Genomic DNA, 26321 nt, shown 5'->3' on the forward strand with positions numbered 1-26321 from the left:
TGAGCTAATATTCACTACAATGGCTCATGTTGCTGAGTATTTACTAAGCTCTAGGCACTATACTAAGTGTTTTATATATTCTCTCTCATTTAACCCTGACTACCCTGAGGACTGGCACTATTATTGTGGCTCTGTTGTTAGCCTATTTTATGGGTGCAGAAATGAAGGCAGACAGATGTCAAGCAACTCACTCAAGGTCACACAGCTAGTAAACTGCAGACTCAGGCCTGTCTGAGTCCTAACCTAACCACCCTGTCTAACACTTGTTGGCCATAGGCCTCAGTCTCCTCATTTGTGAAACGGAACCACTACATCCAGCTCTGCTTGCCCTATGGGCTGTTGCAAGGATCCACTGAGAAGTGATTGCCAAGGTGCACTGTGAACTTACAAAGCCTAATGCAAAAGAACCAAACCACATTGCTCCAAGTTTTGCTAAGACGACTCTACCTTAGGATCATCTAGAGAATAAAACAGTTACTAGCAAACAAGGTTAAATTAAGCCTCCTCTGTTTGGAAACAACTTTAGAGGAAGGATGTTGTTCATTTGCCTGGCTAGAGCTATGCTTCTGGGTTAAGTTTTGCATCTCCATTAGATCCCTATTAAAACACACAAAACGCATATTTTATCTGAAAGGGGTCCAGCTCTACTTCACTGCTTAAAATTAATTTATCAGATCAGATAGTTATTACCTAGGGCAAGCATTTAACCATTCTGAACATCTTTGGTCATACCTGTGAGGGAGTGTGGTGGAGGGACAGTGGTCCACCAGAACACATTTTCTCTTAGGTTCCAAGCCTAAGAGCTCACAGTTGTTTTTATCCCAACCACCTTACCAGAATAGTTAGGAATCAATAATGTAGTGGCATGCTCTGACGACTCTCAAGAAGTCCTATGGCGAACCCCACATGCAGAAAAACTAAAAACCCCTGTTCAATCATCAGCACCACCTTGCCAGCCATTGACTGGGTCACTGTGGAAGTGGATCCTCCAGCCCCAGCCAAACCTTCAGATGACTGCAGCCTCATGGAGTCCCTGAACCAAGAACTGCTCCTGACTCCTTGAGCCACAGACACAGTGAGAGATTATAAATGACTACTATGTGAGGCCACTAAGTTGGAGGGGTTGCTAATTTGTAATACAGCAATAGATAATTCATACAGCACCTATGATATCTTATGACTTAAGTACAAGGTTATTGGGTATTAATCAAAATTCTGGTTTTCAAGCAAGAGAAACAAATTCTGGTACAGGTAAACCCAAAGGGAATTTTCAGGGAGGGCATCAGGGCTCACCAAATCCAAGAAAAGACTGAAGACTCGAGTGTAGGATCCTCTGGCAACAGAACTCCAGCTCCAGTTTAGGGAGAGAGGAACAGCCAGGTTTCCACATCTCCATGGCTCCAGAGAGCCACTAATCATTCCACACATCTTGATTTAGTCTGTTCAGACTGCCATAAAGAATACCAAAGACTGGGTGGCTCAAACAACAAACATTTGGTTCTCATAGTTCTGGAGGATGGGAAGTCCAAGATCAAGGTTCTGACAGATACGGTGGCTGGTGAGGGCCCTTTTCCTCGTTCTCAGACCACCATCTTCTCATTGTATGCTCGTGGGAAAAAGCAGAGAGAAAGGAAGCAAGCTCTCCTGTGTCTCTTCTTATAAGGGCACTAATGCCATTCATGAGGGCTCCACCTTCATGGCCTAATTACCTCCCAAAGGCCCCACTTCTGAATAGCATCTTATTGAGGGTTAGGATTTTAATGTATGAATTTTGGGGGCACACAAACATTCAATCCATAGCACAACCTCAGTGTACTCACTGAGGATTCAGTGTCTGGAGTGATAGAGACATGGATCATGTTCCAGCCCCCTGGCTGCACCAAGAGTGAGAGAAAGCATCTGCCCCTTGGTATTATTTCCCTCTGAGACAAATCCCACTAGAGAAAGATGATTCTTGAAAGCAAGTCATGGTGCTCTTAGAGAAGGGGATGGGATGCTCTGCAGCCAACATCAATAAATGTCCAGCCCAGTGGTCATTACATGGTGTTACAAAGAAGAAGGCCTTGAATAATATTGATCCAGGCTACGTGTCGGCTGTGGGCTTTATAGTCATTAATCCTCACAATAATCTTAAAAGGAGGATGATGTTATCCCCATCATCCAGACAAGGAGGCAGAACCTCAGACACATTAAGTGACTTGCCAGAATCCACGTGGAAAGTAATGAAGCTGGCTTCTAAGTTCAAGTCTGTGGGGTTCCAGAGTCCTTACTTGTCCCACATAACCAGGTTTCCAAGAAGGGCCTCAAGGGAATGGAACCACATTCTTGCTTTGATGAAGTCAAATAAATTAAAAAGAGTTTATTAAGGGAAAGAGACAGAGACTGAACTAAAGGATTCACCTGATCTTCTCCCAAGGAAGAATGTGCCTGAGTCATATCTGACTGGCTTGACCCAGAAAGAAGAGGGTAGTCACAGGCAGAAAGGAAGGACAACACAGGCACACAGAGACAGGCGGTCTCCAGAACTCGAAACTTCCCAAGGGCTTACACCCTGTGTACTGAACATGGACTGTTTCTGCCACCTAGCCACAGATGGTCTCCTCAGCTACAGCACAAGAAGCCCAACTGTGGTGAAAGCCTGTGAGTGGGTATGCAGCGAGCACAAGCCACATGTAAAGGCTTTCCTGGTAGATTTCCAAGATGACCAATGCCACTGGGTTCCCTTCTCTGTCATGTGCCTTCTTCATATTTATCTGAGATTCCCAGGGACAGGATGGCCAGCTCCTCCCTTAGATTGGGGAGGGTGGTCCCTTCCCCAGACCCATCTATACCCTCTTCCCCACTAAAGAACTTTTCTATAATCCCATCTTCACCCTACTCAGCATTTGCCAAATATTATCCTTCATTTTCTAATTGTGTCTTTTCTAGTTTGTTTGGAAATGAAATCTGGTTTCACCTGAAGATTGAGAGCTAATATGAAGCATATTCCTGTCCTTGGGCTAATATCTTTATGACATCATGACACTAACCAGCTAGAACTGACTTAGCTTTTTGTTGGCCAGAAGCCATAACATCTCTGCCAACAAGAAACTAGCATAGGCTGGATTAAAGTCAGCATGAGAAAGATTACCTGAAGATAAGAAAATAAATGAAGGCCCACCATGCTTCTAAGCACATAGTAAATAGTCAAATATGTGCAGAGGAGATGCATAAACATATCTGTGTAAGGCTTTCAAAAGGATCAGGAAGACAGGTCTCACAAAAAAAGCATTTCCAGGCTTTGTATTTTACGGACCCATATTTTTGTGTTTTGTTTTTTAATTTGGGGAGAGGAAAATCCACACAGGATTATTATCTTTATACTTTACCAAGTAGAGACATTTTAATAAAGCTATCATCGCTTTACCATCCTTTCATAAGATAATAGGCCTGTTAACACAAGCAAAGTAAGAAGTATATGATCACAGAATAAAGGACAGTCTTTCCAGGGAAAAAATCATTGGCACACTGGATACGAGTCTTTGTTTTATACTATATAGTCCCTCTCTGGCTAGTTTAAGCACAAACAATATATTATGGAGCCCAGATAGATAGTTCACAAATCAATGGAAAGGCTGTAGGGATATACTCCAAGTTGAATTCCATATTCACACCCCAAACTATGCCACGTAACTTGCCACTGAGGGAGCTGCTGCCACAGCCACTGACCACTCTAGCTCCTCAAAATGAGCACCAGCTTCATGCCCTGTTCAACTCCTTCCATTATTCCAAATTATCCCTTCATATTCCAAATCAAAGTCCTGCATGAGTCCCAGCTGATTGGCTGAACCTAAGCATATCTAGATCCCCATCTGCCAAGGAGTCTGGGAAACGTAGTTTTAGTTTTCAGCCTCTGCGGTACAGGGAGGCACAGGGGCTGGAGAAGGCATGGAGTGAACCAATTCGCCACTGTTGGTGAGCTTTTTGTCAGACATGTCAAGGTCTAAGCCTGGGTTACAGAATCACATTTGGGGGTACTGCCATCCTAAGGAATGTGTGCTTTATTGAGAAGATTCTGAAGGTCAGTGGTCTTACACAGGCACCTTATCAAGGTTCTGACAGACGTGGTGTCTGGTGAGGGCCCTCTTCCTGGTTCTCAGACCACCATCTTCTCATTGTGTGTGCCCATGTGATAAAAAGTAGAGAGAAAGGAAGCAAGCTCTCCTGTGTCTCTTCTTATAAGGATGCTAATGCCATTGATGAGGGCTCCACCTTCATGACCTAATTACCTCCTAAAGGCCCCACTTCCTAATACCATCTTATTGAGGGTTAGGATTTTGACATATTAATTTTGGGGGCATACAAACATTCAATCCATAGCACATCCTCAGTCTACTCTCTGCCAGAACCTTGATATGGCACCTACTGAGTGAATGGCTGTTCTTAAGAAGGGAATTTGCTGCCTGAGGCTACAGCATGACCACACTCTGACTGTAGTAGACATGTGTCATATTTGTGGCTTCTCATCAACTTTTGAGTAGCTTTCCCATATTTGGGGATATTCTCATGTAATAAGTTCCATCTCCCTGATATTGAAGTCAGAGTTCGAGTCAGAGTTCAGAGCTTTCAGGTGTCTTTGCAGCTAGGATTCAGGCATGTGGTCCGAGCTCTCACAACCCAAGACCTCCACTAGAGATTTGATTCAGAAGTGAGTAGCATAAAGAGCAGGCAGTGGGTGGAGCTTATGTTTTTGCTGGCATGGAAGGCAGCAGAGGCCTTAGCTTTCAGAAGTAGTGGTGAGGGGCCGGGAGCAGTGGCTCACGCCTGTAATCCCAGCACTTTGGGAGGCCGAGGGGGGGCGATCACGAGGTCAAGAGAGCGAGACCATCCTGGCCAACATGGTGAAACCCCGTCTCTACTAAAAATACAAAAAGAAATTAGCTGGGCATGGTGGCGGGTGCCTGTAGTCCCAGATACCCAGGAGGCCGAGGTAGGAGAATGGCATGAATCCGGGAGGTGGAGCTTGCAGTGAGCCGAGATCGCACCACTGCACTACAGCCTGGGTGACAGAGCAAGACTCTGTCTCAAAAAAAAAAAAAAAAAGTGGTGGTGAGGTCTGGTTCCTGACTCAGAAGTAGCATCAGTGGTGGTGGCAAGAGTGGCTGCAATAAAGTCAAATTCCTGGTGTCCAGTACTCAGTAGCGGCAGCCATAGTAATACCAGTTTCCCTCCATGATCTAGTCCTACAGCACAGTTTAGGGCATTGTTCCTGGAAACTTTACCCCAGATCTTTTTCTCTGCCCTCCAAATGATTGTTTGTCCTTCATTTTCCTTTAACAAATCCCATCTGCCTCAACTAGCCAGAGTGAATCCTGTTGTCAGCAACCAACAACCCACTTGATGCACTAGATAAGCCAGGAACACTGATCCTGAATCTACTGCCTCTACACCAGGCTGCAGTGTGAGCCATTTCTGCAACAGAGTGTATCGGCCTGAACCTCATCTCCCATTGCCTTCTTGTGTCAGGTACAAAGAAGGATGGGAGGAAAGTGTCCTTCCTTCTGACTCCCAGCTTCCCAGGAGCTCCTACAGAACAAGAATGTTCTTCTTCATTGGATTTTTATCACCAACAATTTGTGCAGGGCTTAGCACAGAGTAGGTATTCAGCAAATGTTTGATGAATTAATAAATAAGTGAATGGTCAAGTACACTAGAAAGTTATACCCAGCTGGATTCCTAACCCAGATCTGTGCTGTCCATTAACAGTACCCACTAGCCACACATGGCCACTAAACAACTGAAATGTGGCTAGTGCAATTGAGGAACTGAATTTTTATTTTATTTCAGTGAAGTAAAATTTAAAAACTTATATCTAATTCCATTTTTGGAAAACTTTTGGCTTAATTTGTGTACGTAAATGTAAATTTTAGCTATAGATTGTATTAAAGCTGAATACGGGCCGGGCGCGGTGGCTCACGCTTGTAATCCCAGCACTTTGGGAGGCCGAGGCGGGCGGATTACGAGTTCAGGAGATCGAGACCACAGTGAAACCCCGTCTCTACTAAAAATACAAAAAAATTAGCCGGGCGTGGTGGCGGGCGCCTGTAGTCCCAGCTACTCGGAGAGGCTGAGGCAGGAGAATGGCGTGAACCCGGGAGGCGGAGCTTGCAGTGAGCCGAGATCATGCCACTGCACTCCAGCCTGGGTGACAGAGCGAGACTCCATCTCAAAAAAAAAGAAAAAAAAAAACAAAAGCTGAATACGGATGAAATCTTTCCAATGAAAAATTAGCATACAAATTGAGATGTGGTGTAATTGCAAAGTATACACCAGATTCCAAATACTTAATATAAAAAAGAATGTAAAATATACTATTAATGTTATATTTACATGTGGAAATAATATTCTGAATATATTAGGTTAAATGAAACACTAAAGTTGACTTCACCTATTTCTATTTACAATTTTTGATGTGACCACTAGAAAATGTAAAATTATATATGTGGCTTTCATTGAATTTCTGTTAGCACAGATCTGAACATTAGCATAAATATTGCTCAGTGGTCAAAGGGCTTGCCAAGGACACATATTTCCTCTGAGCACTAGAGGCTCCAACTCCACAGACCTAGGCCCAACCTTACTCTTTCATTTCCCCAACACCTTTCCCCAGACTCCAAATCCAGCAGGAGGAAGTGTAGACGTGGGCCTCTGCAACATGTGAAAGAGCAGAAGTCACAAACGTGGTGTTTTTAGGCAGGCAATTTAGGCAACTCTTTATCAGGGAAAGGACTGGAAGTAAGGCCACAAGCAGTGATCAGTTGTTCTATTTGAAGGCAATTCAAAAAAAAAAAAAAAAATCCCCAAGTGAACGTTCCTTGAGTGACCAGTGTGCCACCTCTGCACAAGTCTATGAAACCAAAGGCCCTGGGACAGCCTCTAATATGGTAGCTTCATTCCAAAGAAGAGTTTAAAGCCCATAAGAAGAGCTGTTCTAGTTAGTATGAGTCAGGGCTAAATGTTAAGCCTCCTGATGCTCACGGGGGCACACCATCTCTCAGCATTAGGTGCCAATACATAACATGCCAACTGGGTTTGATGTGAGAAAGGAAGGGTCTGCCTTATAGGAATCACTCAGCCTGCATCTACCCCAGGATTTCCAAGCCTTCCTTTGCCAGCACTGGAAACCCATTTTGAGAAATTGGAGTTGGGCCAGAAAGCATTCTATTCCCATCACTGGAATCTCTGTGACTTCTATTTGCAACTCCAGAAGACGTGAAACTCTTAAAATGATTTTTTCCAGGGTAGGAAGGAACACAACGATGTCTTTGGCTAAACAGTGCCGGGCTACTGCACAGTTCAATCTTGAGCTAAGTGAAGGCAGAAAAGGCCAGGGCACTAATCTGGCATGACTGGCAGCACCTGGTGGGGTAAGGAGGCCAGATGAGAAGGGTAGGAGAGGACTGGTGGGGATAGGGGAACAGGGAAGCGATGGAAGGACCTGCTTCTGAAGGCTTGTATCTAACAGAAAAGGAAGGGAACCTCCCTGACTTACCATGCGGGACCCAGATAATTTTCATACTGGAAGCACAATCTACAAAATGCTTCCCTCCAACCCATCTCCATAGGTACAATTTTACCAAATAAAATCATTCATACTCACCTCCAAATTTGCCAATCTGAGCAAAATATAGTTAGTAACGAAGGAGGGCAATTTTCATATTTTATCATTCATCATAGAAAAAAAGCTTTAATATTTTTAAATTAAATACAGAAGAAAATTGTGTTGCCAGAGAGATTGTTTGCCTGCCTTTGAACAAATTAACAACACCTGTTTGCAAACAAAAGCATTTCCAGAATGGAGTCAAACCCTTTATTCTCTGTTCAGGACCCAGCCCATTCATGTCTTTTGTATACAGTATCTAACACACAGTAGGTGCTGAATAAGTATCTGCTGACTGAATGGGGTGCCTCTTTTATCCCTATCCTTTATTTCCTGACCCTAAACTAGATCTTAATCCATGGGGAAAATATCCCCACCCATCTATTCCTAGAGTAGCCCTGTCTCTTTCAACAGTCTTTGATACATAACATTGGTTTAGAGACATATGCCTGAAGGGAAAACAGGGAGGGTTTCAGACCGAGAAACACACAAAGACAGGGCACAGAGACTAGGCAGAAACAAAAAGATCTAAGACAGAGAGAGAGAGTAACTGAAACACAGGTGCAGAATGGGAACAACTGTGGGAGACAGGGACAGAAAAACCAAGTCAGAGAAACTTAAAACGCACACCGTTGGAGATAAAGAGATAAAAGGGCTGGGCCAGAATGATCATCTTGAAGTTTCTACTCAGCTTTAATGTCTTCTGATAGAGAAAATAGCAGAGAGAGGAAGACAAGGCCTGAGCAGGAGGATAAAGAGACAAAGGAAGTTAGTAGAGGCAGAGGCAGACAGCCAGGCGTGCCTAGGCGGGAAGCCTCGTCCTACCCCGGCCTCACACCCACAGGGCTGGGCTCCCATGCCCACTCTCGGCTCCAACCTTAAGTCCAGCCACCCTCTTCCCACACCCGCACCTAAAGATCTCCAAACCACTCGGCAAGTCAAATCCTCTCTCCCCAACATCCTCCGCGAAGCATTCTCGCCGCCCCAGCCCGCACTCAGCTCTTCCCCTCTCAGCTCCTAAAGCCACACCCACATCCCCTAACCACAGGGCAGGGCTGTTTTCGAGTTTGCCCTTGACTCCTACGAGCACTTCTTGACTCCTGCAAAAGAACTGTGTGCTTGTCAGGGCTCCAGACCCTACCTCCTATATTCCAGTATTCTTCATGACACCAGCCCAATGCCCGGTCTTCCTAAGTGCTCAGTGAATACTTTAGGGCCTGACCGGCCCTAAAGTGCACGCGGGGACGGTGGCCGTCCCCGGTCAGTTTTGGCGGGCGGGCAAGCTGAGGCCATCTCCTGGGCTCCTGCGCCCTCTGCCGGCCAGAAGGGGGCCCGCACGCGGGACAGCTCGCGGCCGGAAGGGCGCGCCTGCTGGCTGGGAGGCTGGCGAGGACGCTCCGGCCTCGCGGGCGGCCCTGGCACCGTCCGAGGGTTCTGGGAAGGGTGGTGGGCACAGCCAGGAACAGCTGCTGTGTTCCTCTTAGGCGTAGGAGAACAACCCCTCTCGCCCCCACACCTCCTCCAGCCCTGCCCGATGGGCGCTCAGAGCTTCTCGTCCAGCTCCAGGCCCTCGTTATCCTGGGCGCCCCCGCGCTCGGGGCCTGGGCTGCCGCCGTGTGTCCCACTCAGGTAGTTCTGGATGGCGGAGGCGCAGTCTAGCCGCTCCATGACGGTCATGAAGTAGTGCAGCTCCTGCAGGCTGCCGTTCTGCTCCTCAAACAACTCCAGGATGGCCGCTGCGGGGCTGCGCTGGCAGGACAGGAACCTGGCCCGAGGTAGGGGAGGAGGAGAAGGGGGAAGGAGCAGGGAGGGGCTCCTCCCCTGCTGCAGGTTCCTGGGGCTGCGCAGCGCAAGGTCCGTCCCTCCCCCATCCTGTAGCTTTTGTCCGTGTCCTGCTCTTGCCTGCCTTCCAGGGCACAGGGGGTGGGAAGCCTCAGGGCTTTGAAACTTGAGATTGTCCTGGCTTGGAGGCCAACTCTGACCCCTACTCCTCTCTCTAGGCTTCAGTTTCCTCTTATTATTAAGCTGAGGGCTTAGATAAGAGGACGTCTAAGTTTGCTACAGCTCTGATGTTCTGTAATTGCCATCTCTACCTCCCCCACTCCACATACACCCCTAGCCTCCCGCTAGCCTCCTAACTCCCTCCTTCCTCCCTCTCTCCTAGGCCACAACATCCTGCTCACTACTAAGGAAACAGTTGTCCTAAACCATGGCTTTTTATCACGACCCTCCCGTCCACTAAAACCTTCCAGTCTCTCACCTCCTAACCAGCCCATGCTCCGTGAGCCTTTCTGGCTCATCCAGCACCTGGCCTTGCCCTGTCTTTATGCTTTCTCTCCTTTCTCCCATCCTGAACCCCCTTAGCTCAGGCCTCTTTCTTTCTCGCCTTGCACACACTACACTCACAGCCACCTCTGCTACTCCCCAAAACAGAATGGCTGATCTCTTACCCATCACTTCCTCCCTGAAGCCCTTTCTAGTTCACCCCTCCCAGGTGGAAGAGACCATTCTGCACCCCTCAGTTCAGACTTCTGGTCATAACGCCCACAGTTCATTATTATTCTTGCTTCAGCTGTTTTCTGTCTCTCTTCAATGTGTTATACAATACTGGATTCTTACAGGAAGGCACAAGGAACACTTGCCTTTATTTTTCAAGCTCTCTGAACCCTTTACTAGTGTGTGCGCTCCTAGGCGCTGGGACCATGCCTCATTCATCTTGTATCATAGCGCTTAGCACAGTTTCCAGGGCATAATAGGTACCTGATAAATGTTTAAATGAATGATTTAAAAATCCACCCTGTAGTTGCAGACCAGCCTGGCCAACCTGGTGAAACCCCGTCTCTACTAAAAATAAAAAATTAGCTGGACATGGTGGCACGTGCCTGTAATCCCAGCTGCTCGGGAGGCTGAGGCAGGAGAATTACTTGAACCCGGGAGACGGAGGTTGCAGTGAGCCAAGATTGCGCCATTGCACTCCAGCCTGGGCGACAGAGCAAGACTCCGTCTCAAATAATAATAATAATAATAAATAAAAATCCACCCCGTTTTCAGGGTCCAGCTCTAGCCCCATCACCAGGATAAAGTCTTCCCTGACCTCTGCACTCATAGTGTAGTTTCTGGAGCTTAGCTCAGTATTCTCCTGCTTTCTGAGTTCCTTGACAGGGGTCATGACTGCACTGTCACCATTATTGATAACGTTTATTGAATTAACAAGTGTCAGGTACCCAGCTATATGCTTTACACACATTATCCTATAATCTGTCTTTCTCCTCCTCAGGGCATAGCATGGCAAGCACTCAACATGTACCAAATAACTTCCATGTTAATGGATTCACTGTTAAATGTTCATTGAGCACCTACTATGCACCAGGCATCATTCTAGGTACTGATGATACAGTGATTAATAGATCTGCCCTTTTATGGGAAATAGGGTGGAGAGTAGCCATTCTCTGACTTTTAAGTCACTCCCTCGCCTGTGATCCAGTCTCCAGAGTGTCCTGAGGAACCCCATTCCAGCCTACCCTCCTCTACCATCCACAGACCTCACCCCTCTTCCTACCGGATCTTCATGCCGCAAAGCCCCAGGTGGGAGGCCAGTCTGCGCCAGTCATTGCCCGTGATGCTGTTTGGCTCCAACAACATCCGCAGCTGCTCAAAGAGCTCTGGGGGCAGCCTGAGGCAGGGAAAAGGGTGTTCTTGGAAGAAAGGGACAAACAGGCCCACTCTGGTTCTCCCATATACACCCTAAATGCTGTAGTCACCCTGTGGGTGCCAGGGTAGGAACCCAACATCCCCCAGGCAGCAGCCCAGGCAACCCCCGTCTCACCTATTGCATGGGGGCGGCTGGGAGACAGGGGGCGGCGCTGCCCAGGATTCCTCCTCTGATGCCTGGAATCTGAGGATTTCCATATACTTGGTCTCCAAGCCCTGAGTCAACACGGGGCAGGGAACACACTTAGGGGTCACAAACCATCCCCCTGAGTAAGAAGCTGGAGTCCTACCTCCATTCCTCATGTCTCTCCTTCAGTCTGTCACTCAGAGCCACCTTACCGCGAGATACAACCCTGCCCCACCCAGCACCCTCTACCTGCTGTCTCCCTGTGATTTCAGAACCCCACCTTCAGCCTTATGTTTGCCCACTGAGCTCTTTGGGAACTGGGACATGAAGACCAAACAGGGTGCAGCCTGAGCCACCAGGGGAAGTCCTGGGTGGGGCCATGGTGCAGTGGGAGGTCATCCAACCATAGAGACACTGATCTCAGCCATATGTGTCCCTTCCTCCATTCCAACCTTCCCTTCCTCTTCTCCAAGTGACAACAGGGTATCTGCCCGCCCTCCACTAAGGTGCCACTATGGTTCCCCAAAGACTCTCAACTCTGATTTCTTCGCATCTTCCCTTGGCGCAGCAGGAGAGAAGAGACACCTAACTCCCATCCTGCCTACTCAAGACCCTCTTCCTGGTCAATTCCCACACCGAAAATACAAAACATCAGCTCTCAAATCCCATGCTGAAGATACAAAACATCAGCTCTCACATGTAGACAATCAGCCTAGAAAGAAACCATATCAACTTGATGCCCCAGTTCTCTGAGTTGGGGGAAGGGGTTAAACTAGGGTTTGGTTCTTTTAGCTTCCTGCTGGATTCATCCACTGATAGACAAGGAGAGTCAGGGATGAGGGTAACTTGGAGCCCAGATGATCTGAGCCCCTCAAAGAGCTGGTATGGGGGCTCTATGGAAAGTGCCATCTTTACCTATGTGATTAAGACCATAGTTACTGGGCACCAGACCCTGTGCCCACTTTGCCTAGGATCTCCCCCAGGCCCTGCCCTTCCTCTGCCCCTCAGCTCCAACTCACATCCTGGAAGGTGTGCATGGTGACAATGATCTCATTGGTTAGTGCTGAACAGTCCTCATTCTCATTGGCTATAAAGAGAAGGTGACAGCGTGGCCAGTGAGTGAGGAAACAGCCTAGGGTAAGAGCAGGAGAAGGTAAGGGACTCTATAGTAAGACTTGGGAAATCTGAGGAAGCTGGGGTCCAACACTCCATTTTTCTCTCTGCAAAGATCTGTGTGGCTCCTGGCCTTTCAGGGAAGGTCTGTGTGCATGGCTGCATGGGGGTCTGCAGAGCTCCAGGGTTACTGGGAGGGAAGGAGAGGAGATGGGAGGGGAAAAGAGAGGGGAGGAGGTGCACACAGAGCTCCCGACTACCTGCTTTTCTCCGGAAGCAGAAGGAGCGGAAGGGGCACTTTCCATGCCAGATGTGGAGATGGGGAACCAGCTGGCAACTGCTGTCATCCACATTCTCCCAACCTGGCAAGTAGGCAGACAGCAGAGGGCCTCAGAGAGTGGGGCCTTAAACAAGTATTGAAGGGGTCTGTGGGGAGGCATGAGGACAGAACAAAAGCAGGAGGGTCTCAAGGGGTTGAGAATCCCCAGAGCCTGGGCAGGGACCCCAAGAGGGCCCTTGCACTATAAAAGCCTTCTATCCTTTCCTCCTTCTGTGGGGTATAACCCCTCCCCTCCCCACCTCCCACCTGGCGTCACCCTGTCCTAGGACTGAGTGGTAAGGGCTCAGTAGACAGCAGAGTGGGCAAAGCCCTGGGGGCTCCATGAGGCTACTGCTGGCCCAGAGGTCAAAAACAGACTTGCGGCCTGGTGTGGTAGCTCACGCCTATAATCCCAACACTTTCAGAGGCCGAGACGGGCAGATTACTTGAGGTCAGGAGTTCGAGACCAGCCTGGACAACATGACGAAACCCCGTCTCTACTAAAAATACAAAAAAATTAGCCAGGCGTGGTGGTGGGCACCTGTAATTGCAGCTACTCAGGAGACTGGGGCCGGAGAATAACTTGAACCCAGGAGGCGGAGGTTGCAGTAAGCCAAGATCATGCCACTGCACTCCAGCCTGGGCAACAGAGCGAAACTCCGTCTCGGGGAAAAAAAAAAAAGACAGAGAGAGAGAGACTTGGGGGTCCCCAGATCTCCAGATGTCCAGGGGAGGCCCAGAACCCTTCATTCCTGTGGGGCTCCTGATCATCCTATCCCACAGGCCACCACCTCCCTCACCCTCTGAGATGTACTTGAGCTTCAGGCACTGGTCGCCCCTGGCCCCATTGAAGTTGAAGAGCTGGCAGGGCCCACGCAGGCGCCCACCATGGGGCTGCTCGTTGGTCAGTGCCCACTGCAGGGCGCAGGGCGTGTTGTTGAGGAAGTAGATACGCAGCTGCAGGTGGGACTGTCCTGGCGCCAGCGGTGAGCAGAATACGGCCAGCTGTAGCCATTTGCGAGCTTCGCGTCCCACAGGTGCCTCCAGCACACAGGTGTAGAGGCTGCAGAGGGAGCCAGTGGCAGGCACTAATGTGCAGGGAAGGCTAAGACACCAGCACACTGCCACCAGCCTCCTGACACCTGAGGGGCCTCTGTGGGGCCTTCAAGGAGGTTCAGAGAGCACTCGAGGGGAGCACTTAGGGAGGAACTGGTAGGTAGGGGATGAAAAGTGAGCACATCACGGTGACTGGTGACTGAATGGGAAGGAGAGCTGGCAGGGGAGAGAGGGAAAGTGGGCTCAGGGTGACCATGCTTGGGAGGGCACCCACACATGGCCCTTTTCCTGTCAGTGGGTGGCAAGGAGGCTGGGAGGCAGAAGACCTAAGACTCTAGAAAGACAAAGAGATGAAGGACAGAGATGGAATGGAGTCTTAGAGAACTGGCGCTAAGTTTGGGGACAGTCCTGAAAGGGGCACAGAGTAGAGAGAGATAATTTGAAAGACTGGGAGAGGTGGGGAAGGACAGGTCCCTCCTAGATGGAGAGATGGTGCTGAGTCAGACACTTCCAGACAGAGAGACAGCAGTGGGATTTGCAGTCGTGGACATGATTGGTGTACGAAAAACTGCTACAGACATTAGGACAGAGGGGCCAGAAAGGGTCACCAAGGGATAAAGGATTTGCAGACCATCTTCTATACAGAGAGATGAAGATAAGGCAGACAGAGAAAGTGGGCAGGAAAGACAGTCCCCAGAGAGATGGGTGTGGGAAGACAGGCCAATGGCATGTGCCTACCTGAAGTGGGAGAGGTGGATGCGACACTCATCCCGGGAGGCGTGGGCCCCTGGCCGCCCCAGGGGCCTCCATACCTTGGTATCGAGCAGGGTAGTGTTGCTGCTGTAGGTGCGAGCATGGCTGGGCTGCTCAGCACAGTGTTTGAACGTGAGAGTGCAAGGTTTCAGGAAGGAGGCCCCATGGGGGCCACATGCCACCACGGGGCTTACCAGCCCCTGGGCTCGGGACAGTGATGGGGCGTCCGACAGGTCCCACACCAAGATCAAAGACACGCGCTCCTGGCGGCCCACAGCCACAGCACCTGGTGGGGAGAGGGAGAGCTGAGATGGGCCTGGTAGGCAGGCACACCCCTGCCCCTGAAAGAGGCCAGGCCAGAGAGAAAGGAGGTGGGGCAGGAGCCCAGGAAAGACATCCCCAGCAGGGCACACAGGGAGGTGGTATGAACAAGAGTAAGATGACTGTGGAGCTGACTTGTAGTGTAACCCTAAGCAAGACACTGCCCTTTCCACCCAGGCTGCTGCTAGCCCATAGTGTGTCTTGTGTGAATTTCCAAATGGTGCTCTTCCCTCCCTTTACTGGAGAATTGTCACAGCATATTGATTCATTAGAACAAGGCACTTTACTTCCACCTGCCAGGAAGTTGTCCTAAAAGATATGTAATATGTCCATCCCTGAAGTCAATAAAGCTATACTCAAAATATAAACAATTATCAGAAGTAAAAGGTGTCTATGAATATTGCTCCCTCAGATGTGGTGACCTAATGTACAGTCTGAACAACTGTATGCAAAGAAGAGAGCCAGGAGCTGTTACCTGGTGGGATGAGCAAGGAGATGCCTGTATCCTGGAGCATCAGGCAACCGCCACGGTGATCCACCTCTCGAGCCGAAAACACCAACAGTTTGTGCATCAACTGGCGGACCATGGTCTGGCCTTGAGTGGGTGTGTGTAGCTCCTGGTAGAAGGCAACCATCTCTGGCAGTGTGGCTGGCAGGTGCTGCCTTGAGACCTCGTTTTCTGGTGGGGGGGTAGGCTGGGACACTGGTTCCTCTTGACTATTCAGTGTCCAGCAGGCCCCCAGCAGCCTTCTAGGGCAGTGCCATCGAAGGCACTGGGCCAGAAGGAGGACACTTGCCACCGGGACCCCCACCAGCAGTAGGAACTGGGAGGGTTGGAATGAACTCTCCTGGGGGCACATTCGCCTGGTCACTCAATGCTGCTGGCTCTCCTTCACCCCTGTGCCAACCAAAGCCAAAGGCCTGGTGGGGAAGAAGGGGTCAGTGTCAGGGTAAGCCCTTTTAAGTTGTGGAGGTCAAGGCTTGGCTTACACATAGCTGCAAGTTGTCTTCATTCCAGTGCACACTGCACACTTTAGTCACATCAATTCTTGTAACCTGTCTCTCTTACTTGAGAACCTACCCTGGCTCCCCATGACCTAATACATCAAGGTAAACTGCTCTGAAGCAGAGTGAGCTTGGGTTTACAGTTAGAGAACATGAGTTCAAATGCCACCTTGGTCACTGTGGCTGGGTAAACTTATCATACTGATGTAAGGCAGGAGAGCCCCAGAATTGGGGCTTAGCCTGGGAGGGTTTGTGGCTTCACCTAGGCAAGAATTCAAGGGTGAGCCAGTGGTGTTAGACAGCAATTTCACTGAAGTGGCAGAGTATAGCAGCAGCAGAGGTATGCTCCTTACAGAGCAGAGCTAACCCCAGGCAGTGTGCCCAGGGTAGCAGCTCTGGGGCATTTCTGCCATCATATTTATGTCCACTTTTAATTACATGCAGTAAGGGGTGGGTTATTCAGAAATTTCTAGAAAAAAGGAATGGTAGCTTTGGGTCACTGCCATGGAAAGGGGCAGTAACTTCCAGGCATTGCCATGGCAGCGGTAAACTGTCATGGCACTGGTGGGCATGTCTTATGGAGAGGTGCTTTTGGTGCCTCTTCCCTGTTTCAGCCAGTTTTCTTTTTTTTTTCTTTTGAGACGGAGTCTCGCTCTGTCTCCCCGGCTGGAGTGCAGTGGCGCAATCTCAGCTCACTGCAAGCTCCGCCTCCCGGGTTCACGCCATTCTCCTGCCTCAGCCTCTCCAAGTAGCTGGGACTACAGGCGCCCGCCACCACGCCCGGCTAATTTTTTTGTATTTTTCATAGAGACAGGGTTTAACCGTGGTCTCAATCTCCTGACCTTGTGATCCGCCCGCCTCGGCCTCCCAAAGTGCTGGGATTACAAGCGTGAGCCACCACACCCGGCCTCAGCCAGTTTTCCATCTGGCCTGGAATCAAATCCCACCTCCTGCCTCAATATTGCTTAATGTACCTCAGTTTCCTCATCTGTCCAAATATCTACCTTGATCTACAAGTGCTGATACAAAAAAATCTATAAGTGGAAAAAGCAAGTTGCAGAGAGATAAAATATTCTGAGCTCATTAATGTGAAAAATAAAACTGCAAATAAATAGATACATATTTATGGGTGCATATATGGAAATGTAAAGATATAGAGAAAGGTCTGGAGCAGTGGTATACAATAAAAATGTAATGTGAACTACACATGTAATTTTAAATTTCCTGATGGCCACATTAAAAAGAAGAAACAGGAGAAATTAATACATTTTATTTAACCCAATATATTCAAAATGTTATTTCAACAGGTAATCAATATAAAATTATGAGGTATTTTTACTTTCTTCTTTCATACCCAGTCTTTGAAATCCATGTTTTAATTTATATGAACAGAACAGCTCACTTGGGACTGGCTGTATTTCAAGTGCCCAGTAGCCATGTGTACTAATGAGTCCAGTCTTAGACTGTGCAGGTCTGGAAGGACACACCCCCAAACTATTCCCATGAGTCACGACAAATTGAGAAGGTAGAAGGTGTGAACGAAAACTTTGTATTTTTTAAAATCCTTTTCTCTGTACTTTGAATTTTCCACATCAAGCATGTAGTTTGTATTAACTTTGTAATTCTTTTCTGAAGCTATTAAAAGTGGGGAAAAAGTGCCTCTTTGGGTAATGGTGAGGATGGCATAAGGTCATGTGAAAAGTATTTGTAGATGAGAAAGCAGTGTCCAAATGTATGTGTTTCTTTATGCCCCTCCTTCTGCCAGAAAGGCCTGAAGGTAGCTCACAGGGATAGGCAACATACAAGAGTAACAAAAGCTAAAAGTGGAAGCAAAAAAAAAAAAATGAAGAAGAAGACAAAAAACAAAGATGCGAGCCTACAGTGAAGCTGGAATGAGGCAGGGCAAAAGCATACACTCACCTCCTGCTCACCTGGCTACCCAGCCAGGCCACAGGCTGAGACTTCCCAGAAGCTCTTCCTGAGGCCCTCCAGAACCCACCTCCGCCTCCTCCTACTTCCCCTCTTCCAGCCCCTACAATTTCCAACACCCCTGCCCTGTAGCCTGCCCAGGCTCCCCACACCTGCTTAATCCTAGCGTCTGGCTTTTGCTCATGCTGTTTTCTGTTTCTCCACTCCCTTGCTCTCCCCACTTGTTTCCTCTCCCTATGTGGACCCTCCCATTCAATAGTGCCTCCCGCTGGTGCACCAGCCTTTGACAGCCTCCAGCTCGCAATATCTCTCTCCACAGCCATCCCACCATACTGAGTCACTCTTGATTATGTGCTGTCATGTGTGATTTTCCCAAATGAACATTTTCTAAGCACCGGCTGTGTATCGGACACTGTGGGAAGTTCAATCCTGCCAAAGATGACGTCTTATTCTGCTCTCAAGGAGCTTCTGCAGGAATGGAATTCATTGGCTTGGTAGCTGAGTTCTGTGAGGCACAACGTCCTCCTTCAGAGCCCTGGGAGGCCCCTGTGGTTGACTCACTAGAGGCTGCACTGGAAGAGCTTCCAGTGTCCAGTCCTCCCCATGCCCTTCACTCGCACCACCCACCTGGAACTGAGGCTTGGCCCACCTTCTTCCTTCCAACCTCAGGACCCATGAAAACTGAAGCCCCTTCCTAGTGCCTCTTAGACCAGGGCAGAACTTCCACTGTATCCTCAGGATTGAAGACTGGGACAGTACCTGTTTCTCCCATGTCCTCACTGAAAGTGTGAATAAGAAGCGGGGGTTGGCATTGTTCTCTTTGCCTAAAGAGCCAACCCGGCAGACAATGCACCAGCCTTTTTCAACCAGTCGTCCTGGAGGGCACACAGGTGAATCAGTGAATTGGCAGTGCCCCAAAGCTGATGGGAAGAGGGTTGGAGCAGCAAGCTACCCTTGATGTCCCATCATTCCTTTTGGTCCTTTCACATTAGTAATAATTATAATTCCAACTGTAATAACAATAGCTAACATTCGCAGAGCTTTACTCAATGCCACTGTGTTAAAGCACTCTCCATGGCTTGTCTCATCTCATCTCATTCTCACAGCAGCCTTAGGAGCGAGGTGTCATTTTTATCTCCATTTCACAGATAAGGAATCCGAGCTTTCTCCCCACAGTGAGGATGGATGGGGAATTACTAAACAACTGAAGACAGGCAGGAAGGAGGAGAAAAGACGAACAAGGACTTCCAGAGATACCCCCTTTCTCTCTCCACCCCTTCTTTTCCCCAAGTATCTTCCTTACCTTCTCTAGAAGAAATAAAGTTGGAAGAGAAAGAAGCAAAAATGAAGTAAAGACAAATAGAAGGACCTAAAGATACATCCTCAGTTATGTGGTAATACCCACCCCACCCCACCACACCCCCACCTACCAAGGTACCAGTGGCAGGGGATGGAATAGCTAAAAGGATGAAAGGAGGGGCCCCAGCTCGCTTACACAGGAGTAACCTTCCTGGGGCCACCAAAGACCAGAGTCCAGATCCCCAGTGAGGTGCACCTCACTGAGTGGTGCAGCAGAGTCCCCTGGCTCAACCTCCGACCCTGGAGAAGTTGGCATGCACCACTCCCAAAGCCCCACTGGGCCTCTCATGGGCAGCCCACTCCTTTACCTGGCCTGAAGCAGGATAACTCCTCCTGGGCCAGCCCCAGGTCTCCCAGGCTGACGGCTCTTCCAGGCTGCCCTGGCCCTCACTCTATCCTTCCTCTGGCCCCAGAATGGGGAAAGGTCCAGAGTCTTGCTGAATGGCAACTATAGCACTGCAGCCACTCAAGTGTGACTTGGAGCTTCCCAACCCCATACCTGGACTCCTCATTACCCACTCCTCCTGTTTGTCTTGCCCCAGACCCCAGATCACCCTAGGTAGTGGGTCCCCGAAATGAGAGTCCTTTAGAATGCTGCCATCACCTGTCCCTAGGCAGTTGGATCCTCCAGCACAAAGATCCAAACTCCTGCTGCAAAGTTCTGCTCATACCCTTTAAGAAAACTCTCAACCCTTCCTCCACCTCACTGGTTCCCCCTGTGCCTCCCCAACACCTGATAGATGTCCAGTTACTGCAGAACATAACAAGTACTGGGATGGATGGTCCAAACACAAGGCATGAACAGCATTTGTTAGTAATAGTAGACATTTCCGCAGGATACAGAATCATCCCAGTGGTCCTCATACCCAGTGGCCAAGTCCCATTTTCCTCCCTTCCTCCAGCAGAGGGTCCCTATACTCCAGCAGGCAGGCTGAGCTGGCCTGGCTCCTCCCCAGAGCTCCAGGTAACCCCATCACAATGCCCATCCCGTCTCCAGCTGCCCCAAGGGGGTGCTCACCTTACCGTCTAGGAGCTCTTAGAGGCTGCTGGCTGGTCCAGTTCCTTCTCTGAGAAACACGGGTCAGCCAGACTCAGTCGGCAGGCCAGCAGACAAGTGGAGGTGGGCGGGGAATCCAGGCAGGTGTGGCCTGGCATTTCCTGGCAGAGTCCTGCCTCCCAGCCGCCTAAAGAGGGGTGAGGGAGAGTGTCCCTGTCTATTGGCAAAGTCCAGCCCAGGTAAGGGAGTAGCTGAGGATCCCAGAAGTCAGTGAACTTTCCAGTCTAGGTCTGGAAGAAAGGACGGAGGGAGGGAGACAACCTGGGTGTAGGTGCTGCACCTTGAAACCCCTCCTTACAGTGCCCTCTGCTGGTGAGTGGCTGTCCCCAGCCAGAGGCTATTATTAAAATGGCAGATAGGAGGAGGGAAACTTCATCTGAGTTTCTTAAACTATAATGTGCACAACAGTCACCTGGGAGATCTTGTTAAAATGCAGGCTCTGATTCTGTAGGTCTAGTATGGGGCCTGAGATTCTGCAGCTCAAAGAAGCTCCCAGCTGATGCCAATGTAACCGGTCCAGGGAGCTTAGAGAGCATCTAGTTCTACCCACTCCCCGCACAGAGGAGACAGTGGAGCCACTGAGAGGGTTAATGACTCACCAGTTGCTGGTGGACCTGAGATGTACCCATATTTTTCCTTACACAAGGTGCTCTCTACTTTCCCCACCCAAAGTTGGCAGAGACACTGCCGCTTGGGAGACAGCTGAACTTTGGGGCCATTTGCCATTCCAAGTCCTTAGAAACTCTGCCTGGGAGTGGTGGCACCACAAGAATGAAAACTTGTGGAGAGGAACTTTTCCCATGTTTTCTGCTGTCTCCTCAGCTCCTGGTACAGCCTGATAGATAGAAGGTGTCCAATAAAGATGTCTTGAATGAATGAGTGAAGCAGTTGAGAGGGAAGAGGATGCATTTTGGATCCAAGTGGCCGACACTGAGCCCAGGTGAGCCACATGTTGGCTATGTAATATTAGGCAAGCTACTTAACTCCTCTGAGCCTCAATTCTTGTCTGTCAAATGCAGATAAGAATATCCACCTTGTGTGAGATAATAATTGTCATTATTGAGCTAATAAATGTCAAATGCCCACCACAGAATGGGTGGTCAATAGATGGTAACCTTTATCACCAGGGTCTGGCCTCCTGCAGTTGAGGAGGCATGGTGAACGCCCCCCAGGCCCCTAGTTATCATCTCCCATAGAAAATAAGTAACTTCCTCTGCTTTTGTCTCTGTTAATAATTCTCTACCCTCTTGTCTCTGACTGCAATGCCCTCCCCGCTGCTTCCTTCCCTGGTGGAGGCGAGAGGGTGGTACAAACCTCCCAGGGGAGCCCAGTACCCCAAAGCGCAGAGATGTAGCAAAGGAACTGGTAGAGAGCGGGCAACCTGGGAAGCAGACCTCATGCCTAAAGACAAGCCAGGAAGGGGTGCTCGGAACTTTGATAGGGAAAGAAGGGAGTGGGGTAGGGGTGTTTGTTGAACAAAGCTTTGTCTGAGTCACACAGGTGGACTTTGCCAACAGACAGGGACACTCTCCCCTACCCCTCTTTAGGGCGGCTGGGAGGCAGGACTTTCTGCCAGGAAGCGCCAGGTCGTTCCTCCCTGACTCCCCACCCACCTCCCTTGTCAGCTGCCTTCTCCTCTGAGTCATAAAGTCCTAGGGGTTTGTGAAAGATCTGTCAAGCTAGGGTTCTAAGCCAGGAAGGTCATGCCAACCAGGAGGCTATAACCAGGGGCTGTGTTCATGGATTATGAACTCACTTCCAAAGCTGGTGCTTGCCACTCTTGGGGACAATCCCAATTATAAGGAGGCTCTGGAGAAATCTGAAGGCTCCTACCACTCACTCCCATGGCCACAGAGCTGGTTCATGGGATGCAGAGACCACAGGCGTCAACAGCGTTATAACTGGGGGCTGAGCTGTCACAGCAGGGCCAGTGTCAAACCCTCACCACAAACCCTCAAACATTCCATCAAGGGGTAGTCTCCAGAGGCCAGGCACCAAGGAGGGTCTGGCAGACCAGGGGGGCTCCTCCTGAGAGGAACTCTTTGGGGCCATGAAACAGCAACTTGGACTTCCCAGCCAGTGTCACCACCCTTCTCATCTGAGAAAGGCAGATCAGCTGGGAGCACCACTCCACCCTCCTCCCAGCCCCACCCTCTTCCCAGCCCCACCCTCCTCCCAGCCCCACCCTCCTCCCAGCCCCACCCTCCTCTGCCTTCCACACATCATATGTCATCAGGCCCCCTGCCTGGGAGGTGTGCTGCCAGAGGTAAGGGGAGCACAAGCCTAGGAACAAGGAGGCACTGGGAGATGCAGGTATCGGGAGAAAAGAGGATGGGGGCAGGGAGGGGGCCTCCATCACTGGACAGAAATGTAGAAAAACAGGAAGGCAGAAGATGAGCAAATGGACAGTGAGGAGCACAGAAAGACAGGTAGAAATATGCACAGGTGGGCATGCTGCTCAGCTCTGTCCCAGAACCTCCAGGACCAGTGTCCCTGAACCTTGACAGAAAAGGATGGATTAGGGCTGGGCGCAGGGGCTCACGCCTGTAATCCCAGCACTTTGGGAGGCCAAGGTGGGTGGATCACCTGAGGTCAGGAGTTTGAGACCAGCCTGACCAACATGGAAAAACCCCATCTCTACTAAAAATACAATATTCGCCGGGCATGGTGGCACACGCCTGTAATCCCAGCTACTAGGGAGGCTGAGACAGGACAATCACTTGAACTTGGGAGGCAGAGGTTGCAGTGAGCCGAGATTGCACCACTGCACTCCAGCCTGGGCAACAAGAGTGAAACTCTGTATCAAAAGAAAAAAAAAAAAAAAGGATGGATTAGATAGTCCAGAACACTGAAAATAATCAGATTGTTTTCTCTCCTTCAAATCTGGTTAATCATGGGGGGAGGCTGAAACATCATGAACAAATGAGAAGAAGATATTGGTGGGGCCTTGGCTGGAGGAGGGTCTGTACATTGTCCCACATGCAAATGACATGCAAAGCAACATGCCAGCTTGGCAGCTTTTTAATCAAAGACCAGGCAGTTGTTTCCTTGAAAAGTCAGGCCGCAAGAAACCTGGACGCTTGCACTTACATCCTGACACTCTGGGAATGGAAAGATGGAGCAGGAAGCTCATCCCCCATGGCTCCAGGGGTAGAAGAGAGCTAAAGGCTCAGAAAAAGGAATCCACAGTGTCAACAGGCCAAGTTTGAATTTGGGCAGGAGATCAGCCTGGGTGGGCCCCATGAGTGTGCCAGTCTGATATGGTGAGATAAGCCTGGGACAGATGGGCTGCCACATTCGTGACTAGAAAAGAGTCCTCAGGAATCTCCGGCTCCTGCCTTCAGATTGTGATCTTTCCAGGTTAGTAGATCAGATTAGGTAGAACAGTTCTCGGTGAGGGCCAGCTACATACCTGCCTAAGCACTGCCTACTGTGGGAGGCAGAAAAGCTGATCACCCGGGACCTGATCTCTAGGACTCAGAAGCACTTGGAGGAAGGCCTATTCACTCAGAAGCAGTTACCAGTGCTGGGCAGTGTCCTCCAAGTGCCAGAGGAGTGCTGTGGAGAAAAGAAGTCCATGGAAGCCAGGAGATGGGCAAGGTGGGGCCTGGGGTTGGAGAGAGCTCAGAGGTACAGAACTGGAGCTGGGCCAGGGAGAGAGGAAGGACCTCCGTGACTAGACCTCCTCTGAGGGGCTCAGGCCAGGAAATGAGTCAGGTTAGGAGGCAGAGACAGATGAGGAGCCACAGGGGAAGGCTCATCACTAGCATGTTCTCTGCCTCCCCAGATTTTGCCTCCTCAAGGTGAATGCAGCGTCAAGGGGCCATCTTTGTGCTCCTGCCCCATCTGGGGCCCATCCTGGTCTGGCTGTTCACTCGTGATCACATGTCTGGCTGGTGTGAGGGCCCGAGAATGCTGTCCTGGTGCCCATTCTACAAAGTCTTATTGCTTGTACAGCCAGCCATCTACTCTATCGTGGGGTGAGTACTCGTTTCTCACACATGGCCCTGGTACCCAATGGGGTGGGAACAAGTCCTCTGTATCTGAATTACTCCCATATATTGGCCTCCAAAGGCAGGCACTTTATCTTGCCTCTTATGGTGGGTCCTCCAGAAAGTAAGAAACCCTCTATGCCCGCCTGGGGTTCCAGTTAGCCCTTCTTCCACCCTAAGTCTCCCCAGCCCCTCCCCCACCTCACCGTGCCCAGCTCCTCCCGCCAACTCCCTCCCTGGCCCTTACATGATGCCTAGATCCATTTGCCCCCATTTCAGCCCACAAGGGTATCCAAGAGTCCTTATGCCAGAGAGCCTCCTCCATTTGCCACAGAACCTCCTCCCATTGAATGTTTTTGCCACCATCTCTCCACAGCTACGCCTCCTACCTGGTGTGGAAAGACCTGGGAAGGGGCTTGGGGTGGTCCCTGGCCCTGCCTCTTGGCCTCTATGCTGTTCAGCTCACCATCAGCTGGACTGTCCTGGTTCTCTTTTCCACAGTCCACAACCCTGGTCTGGTAAGGCACACAGTGCTCAGTAGCAGAAGTAATGTGGGAGAGGGTGAACCCACCTGGCTCCAGAAGCACATAATTCAGCAGAGCAATTGACTGCAGGCAGGTAATGGGGTGAGGAGACTTCTCTGCACTCCCATGGTGTGCACAGAGCCCCAGGGACTGAGCTCATTGCTGGGCTGGGTACTGCAGAAAGGTGGAGGTGCTGACCCCCGGCCTCTATGCCCAGGCCCTGCTGCACCTGCTGCTGCTGTATGGGCTGGTGGTGAGCACAGCACTGATCTGGCATCCCATCAACAAACTGGCTGCCCTGCTACTGCTGCCCTACCTAGCCTGGCTCACCGTGACTTCAGCCCTCACCTACCACCTGTGGAGGGACAGCCTTTGTCCAGCGCACCAGCCTCAGCCCATGGAGAAGAGTGACTGAGGCCCTAGGGCACGGGAGAGGAGGGACGGCCAGGGTGGGGAGGAAGAGTCTGCAAGCAGGGCTGTGGAGTTAGGGTTCACCCCAATGGGACCACCCTCCTGGGTCCCCTGGTGCCGTTTTTCCTTAGAAATCAGAGAAATGGGAAAGAGGGGGGAAACTGATTTTACACTTAAATAATAAAATCCTATTAGTAAATCTGAAGGTATGATGAGAAGTGTGTATTTGAATGCATAATATGATGCCTAGGGCGGCAGAGTGGGATAGAAGCTTCTGGACCTCCGTGTGAGTGTGTGCGCGTGAATGGGCCTCAAGGCCCATGAGGGAGGGGTGTGCACACCAGCTCGCCTCCACTCACATGCCTCCCCACCTGGCATAAAGATGTAGCACTCAGATGTTTAATTACCTGAAAAACAAAAGGCTTTTAAAAACTGACAAAAAAGCCAAAACAGAAAAATACACCTTAAAAAAGGGTACTAGGAGGCCAGGTGCGGTGGCTCACGCCTGTAATCCCAGCACTTTGGGAGGCTGAGGCGGGTGGTTCATGAGGTCAGGAGTTCGAGACCAGCCTGGCAACATGGTGAAACCCTGTCTCCAAAAATACAAAAATTAGCTGGGTGCAGTGGTGCGCACCTGTAGTCCCAGCTACTCGGGAAGCTGAGGCAGGAGAATCACTTGAACCTGGGGAAGTGGAGGTTGCAGTGAGCCGAGATCACGCCACTGCACTCTAGCCTGGGTGACGGAGTGAGACTCCATCTCAAAAAAAAAAAGGGGGATACTAATTATACACGTTAATGTTATATAGTATATATTATACATTAATTTATATATCAGATTTATGATGCAATATCTAGTTACAACATATACTATGGTTGTATGATATATATGTTATGCATCTCTGATAAATAAGATTACGGATCTTTTTTGCTTTCATACATTCCTATGCTTTCCTTATTTTACATCAATTAATTACTATTAGAATAAGGCAAAGAACATTGAAAAAA

General features: G+C 49.7%; 2 protein-coding genes across 3 annotated transcripts in view; one reads left to right on the top strand and one right to left on the bottom strand.

Annotated features, from left to right (window-relative positions):
* Nucleotides 1-20430, bottom strand: part of UNC5CL (unc-5 family C-terminal like) — a 136031-nt gene extending 115601 nt beyond the window's left edge. The window contains exons 1-9 of the mRNA XM_058432590.1: nt 20351-20430; nt 15515-15960; nt 14704-15004; nt 13710-13972; nt 12851-12952; nt 12497-12564; nt 11466-11566; nt 11199-11312; nt 8781-9404 (exon numbers count right to left, since the gene is read on the bottom strand). Coding sequence (XP_058288573.1) covers nt 9182-9404; nt 11199-11312; nt 11466-11566; nt 12497-12564; nt 12851-12952; nt 13710-13972; nt 14704-15004; nt 15515-15899 — 1557 coding nt within the window. The 5' untranslated portion in view covers nt 15900-15960; nt 20351-20430 and the 3' untranslated portion in view covers nt 8781-9181. The remainder of the gene's footprint in view (nt 1-8780; nt 9405-11198; nt 11313-11465; nt 11567-12496; nt 12565-12850; nt 12953-13709; nt 13973-14703; nt 15005-15514; nt 15961-20350) is intronic.
* Nucleotides 20431-23523: 3093 nt separating this feature from the next.
* On the top strand, nt 23524-25521 carry TSPO2 (translocator protein 2). 2 transcript variants are annotated; one of them, XM_032140208.2, is made up of 4 exons: nt 23524-24019; nt 24177-24369; nt 24758-24899; nt 25123-25521. In XM_032140208.2, exons 2-4 carry the CDS (start codon nt 24197-24199, stop codon nt 25318-25320), a joined length of 513 nt encoding a protein of 170 aa, XP_031996099.1. In that variant the 5' UTR covers nt 23524-24019; nt 24177-24196; the 3' UTR covers nt 25321-25521. The 2 variants fall into 2 exon arrangements, with proteins under 2 accessions (XP_031996099.1, XP_031996098.1); XM_032140207.2 differs by having other exon boundaries at nt 23524-23989.
* The last annotated feature ends 800 nt before the right edge of the window (nt 25522-26321 follow it).

The sequence above is a fragment of the Hylobates moloch genome, unplaced genomic scaffold (genome assembly GCF_009828535.3).
Source record: "Hylobates moloch isolate HMO894 unplaced genomic scaffold, HMol_V3 SCAFFOLD_20, whole genome shotgun sequence".
Classification (NCBI taxonomy): domain Eukaryota; kingdom Metazoa; phylum Chordata; class Mammalia; order Primates; family Hylobatidae; genus Hylobates; species Hylobates moloch.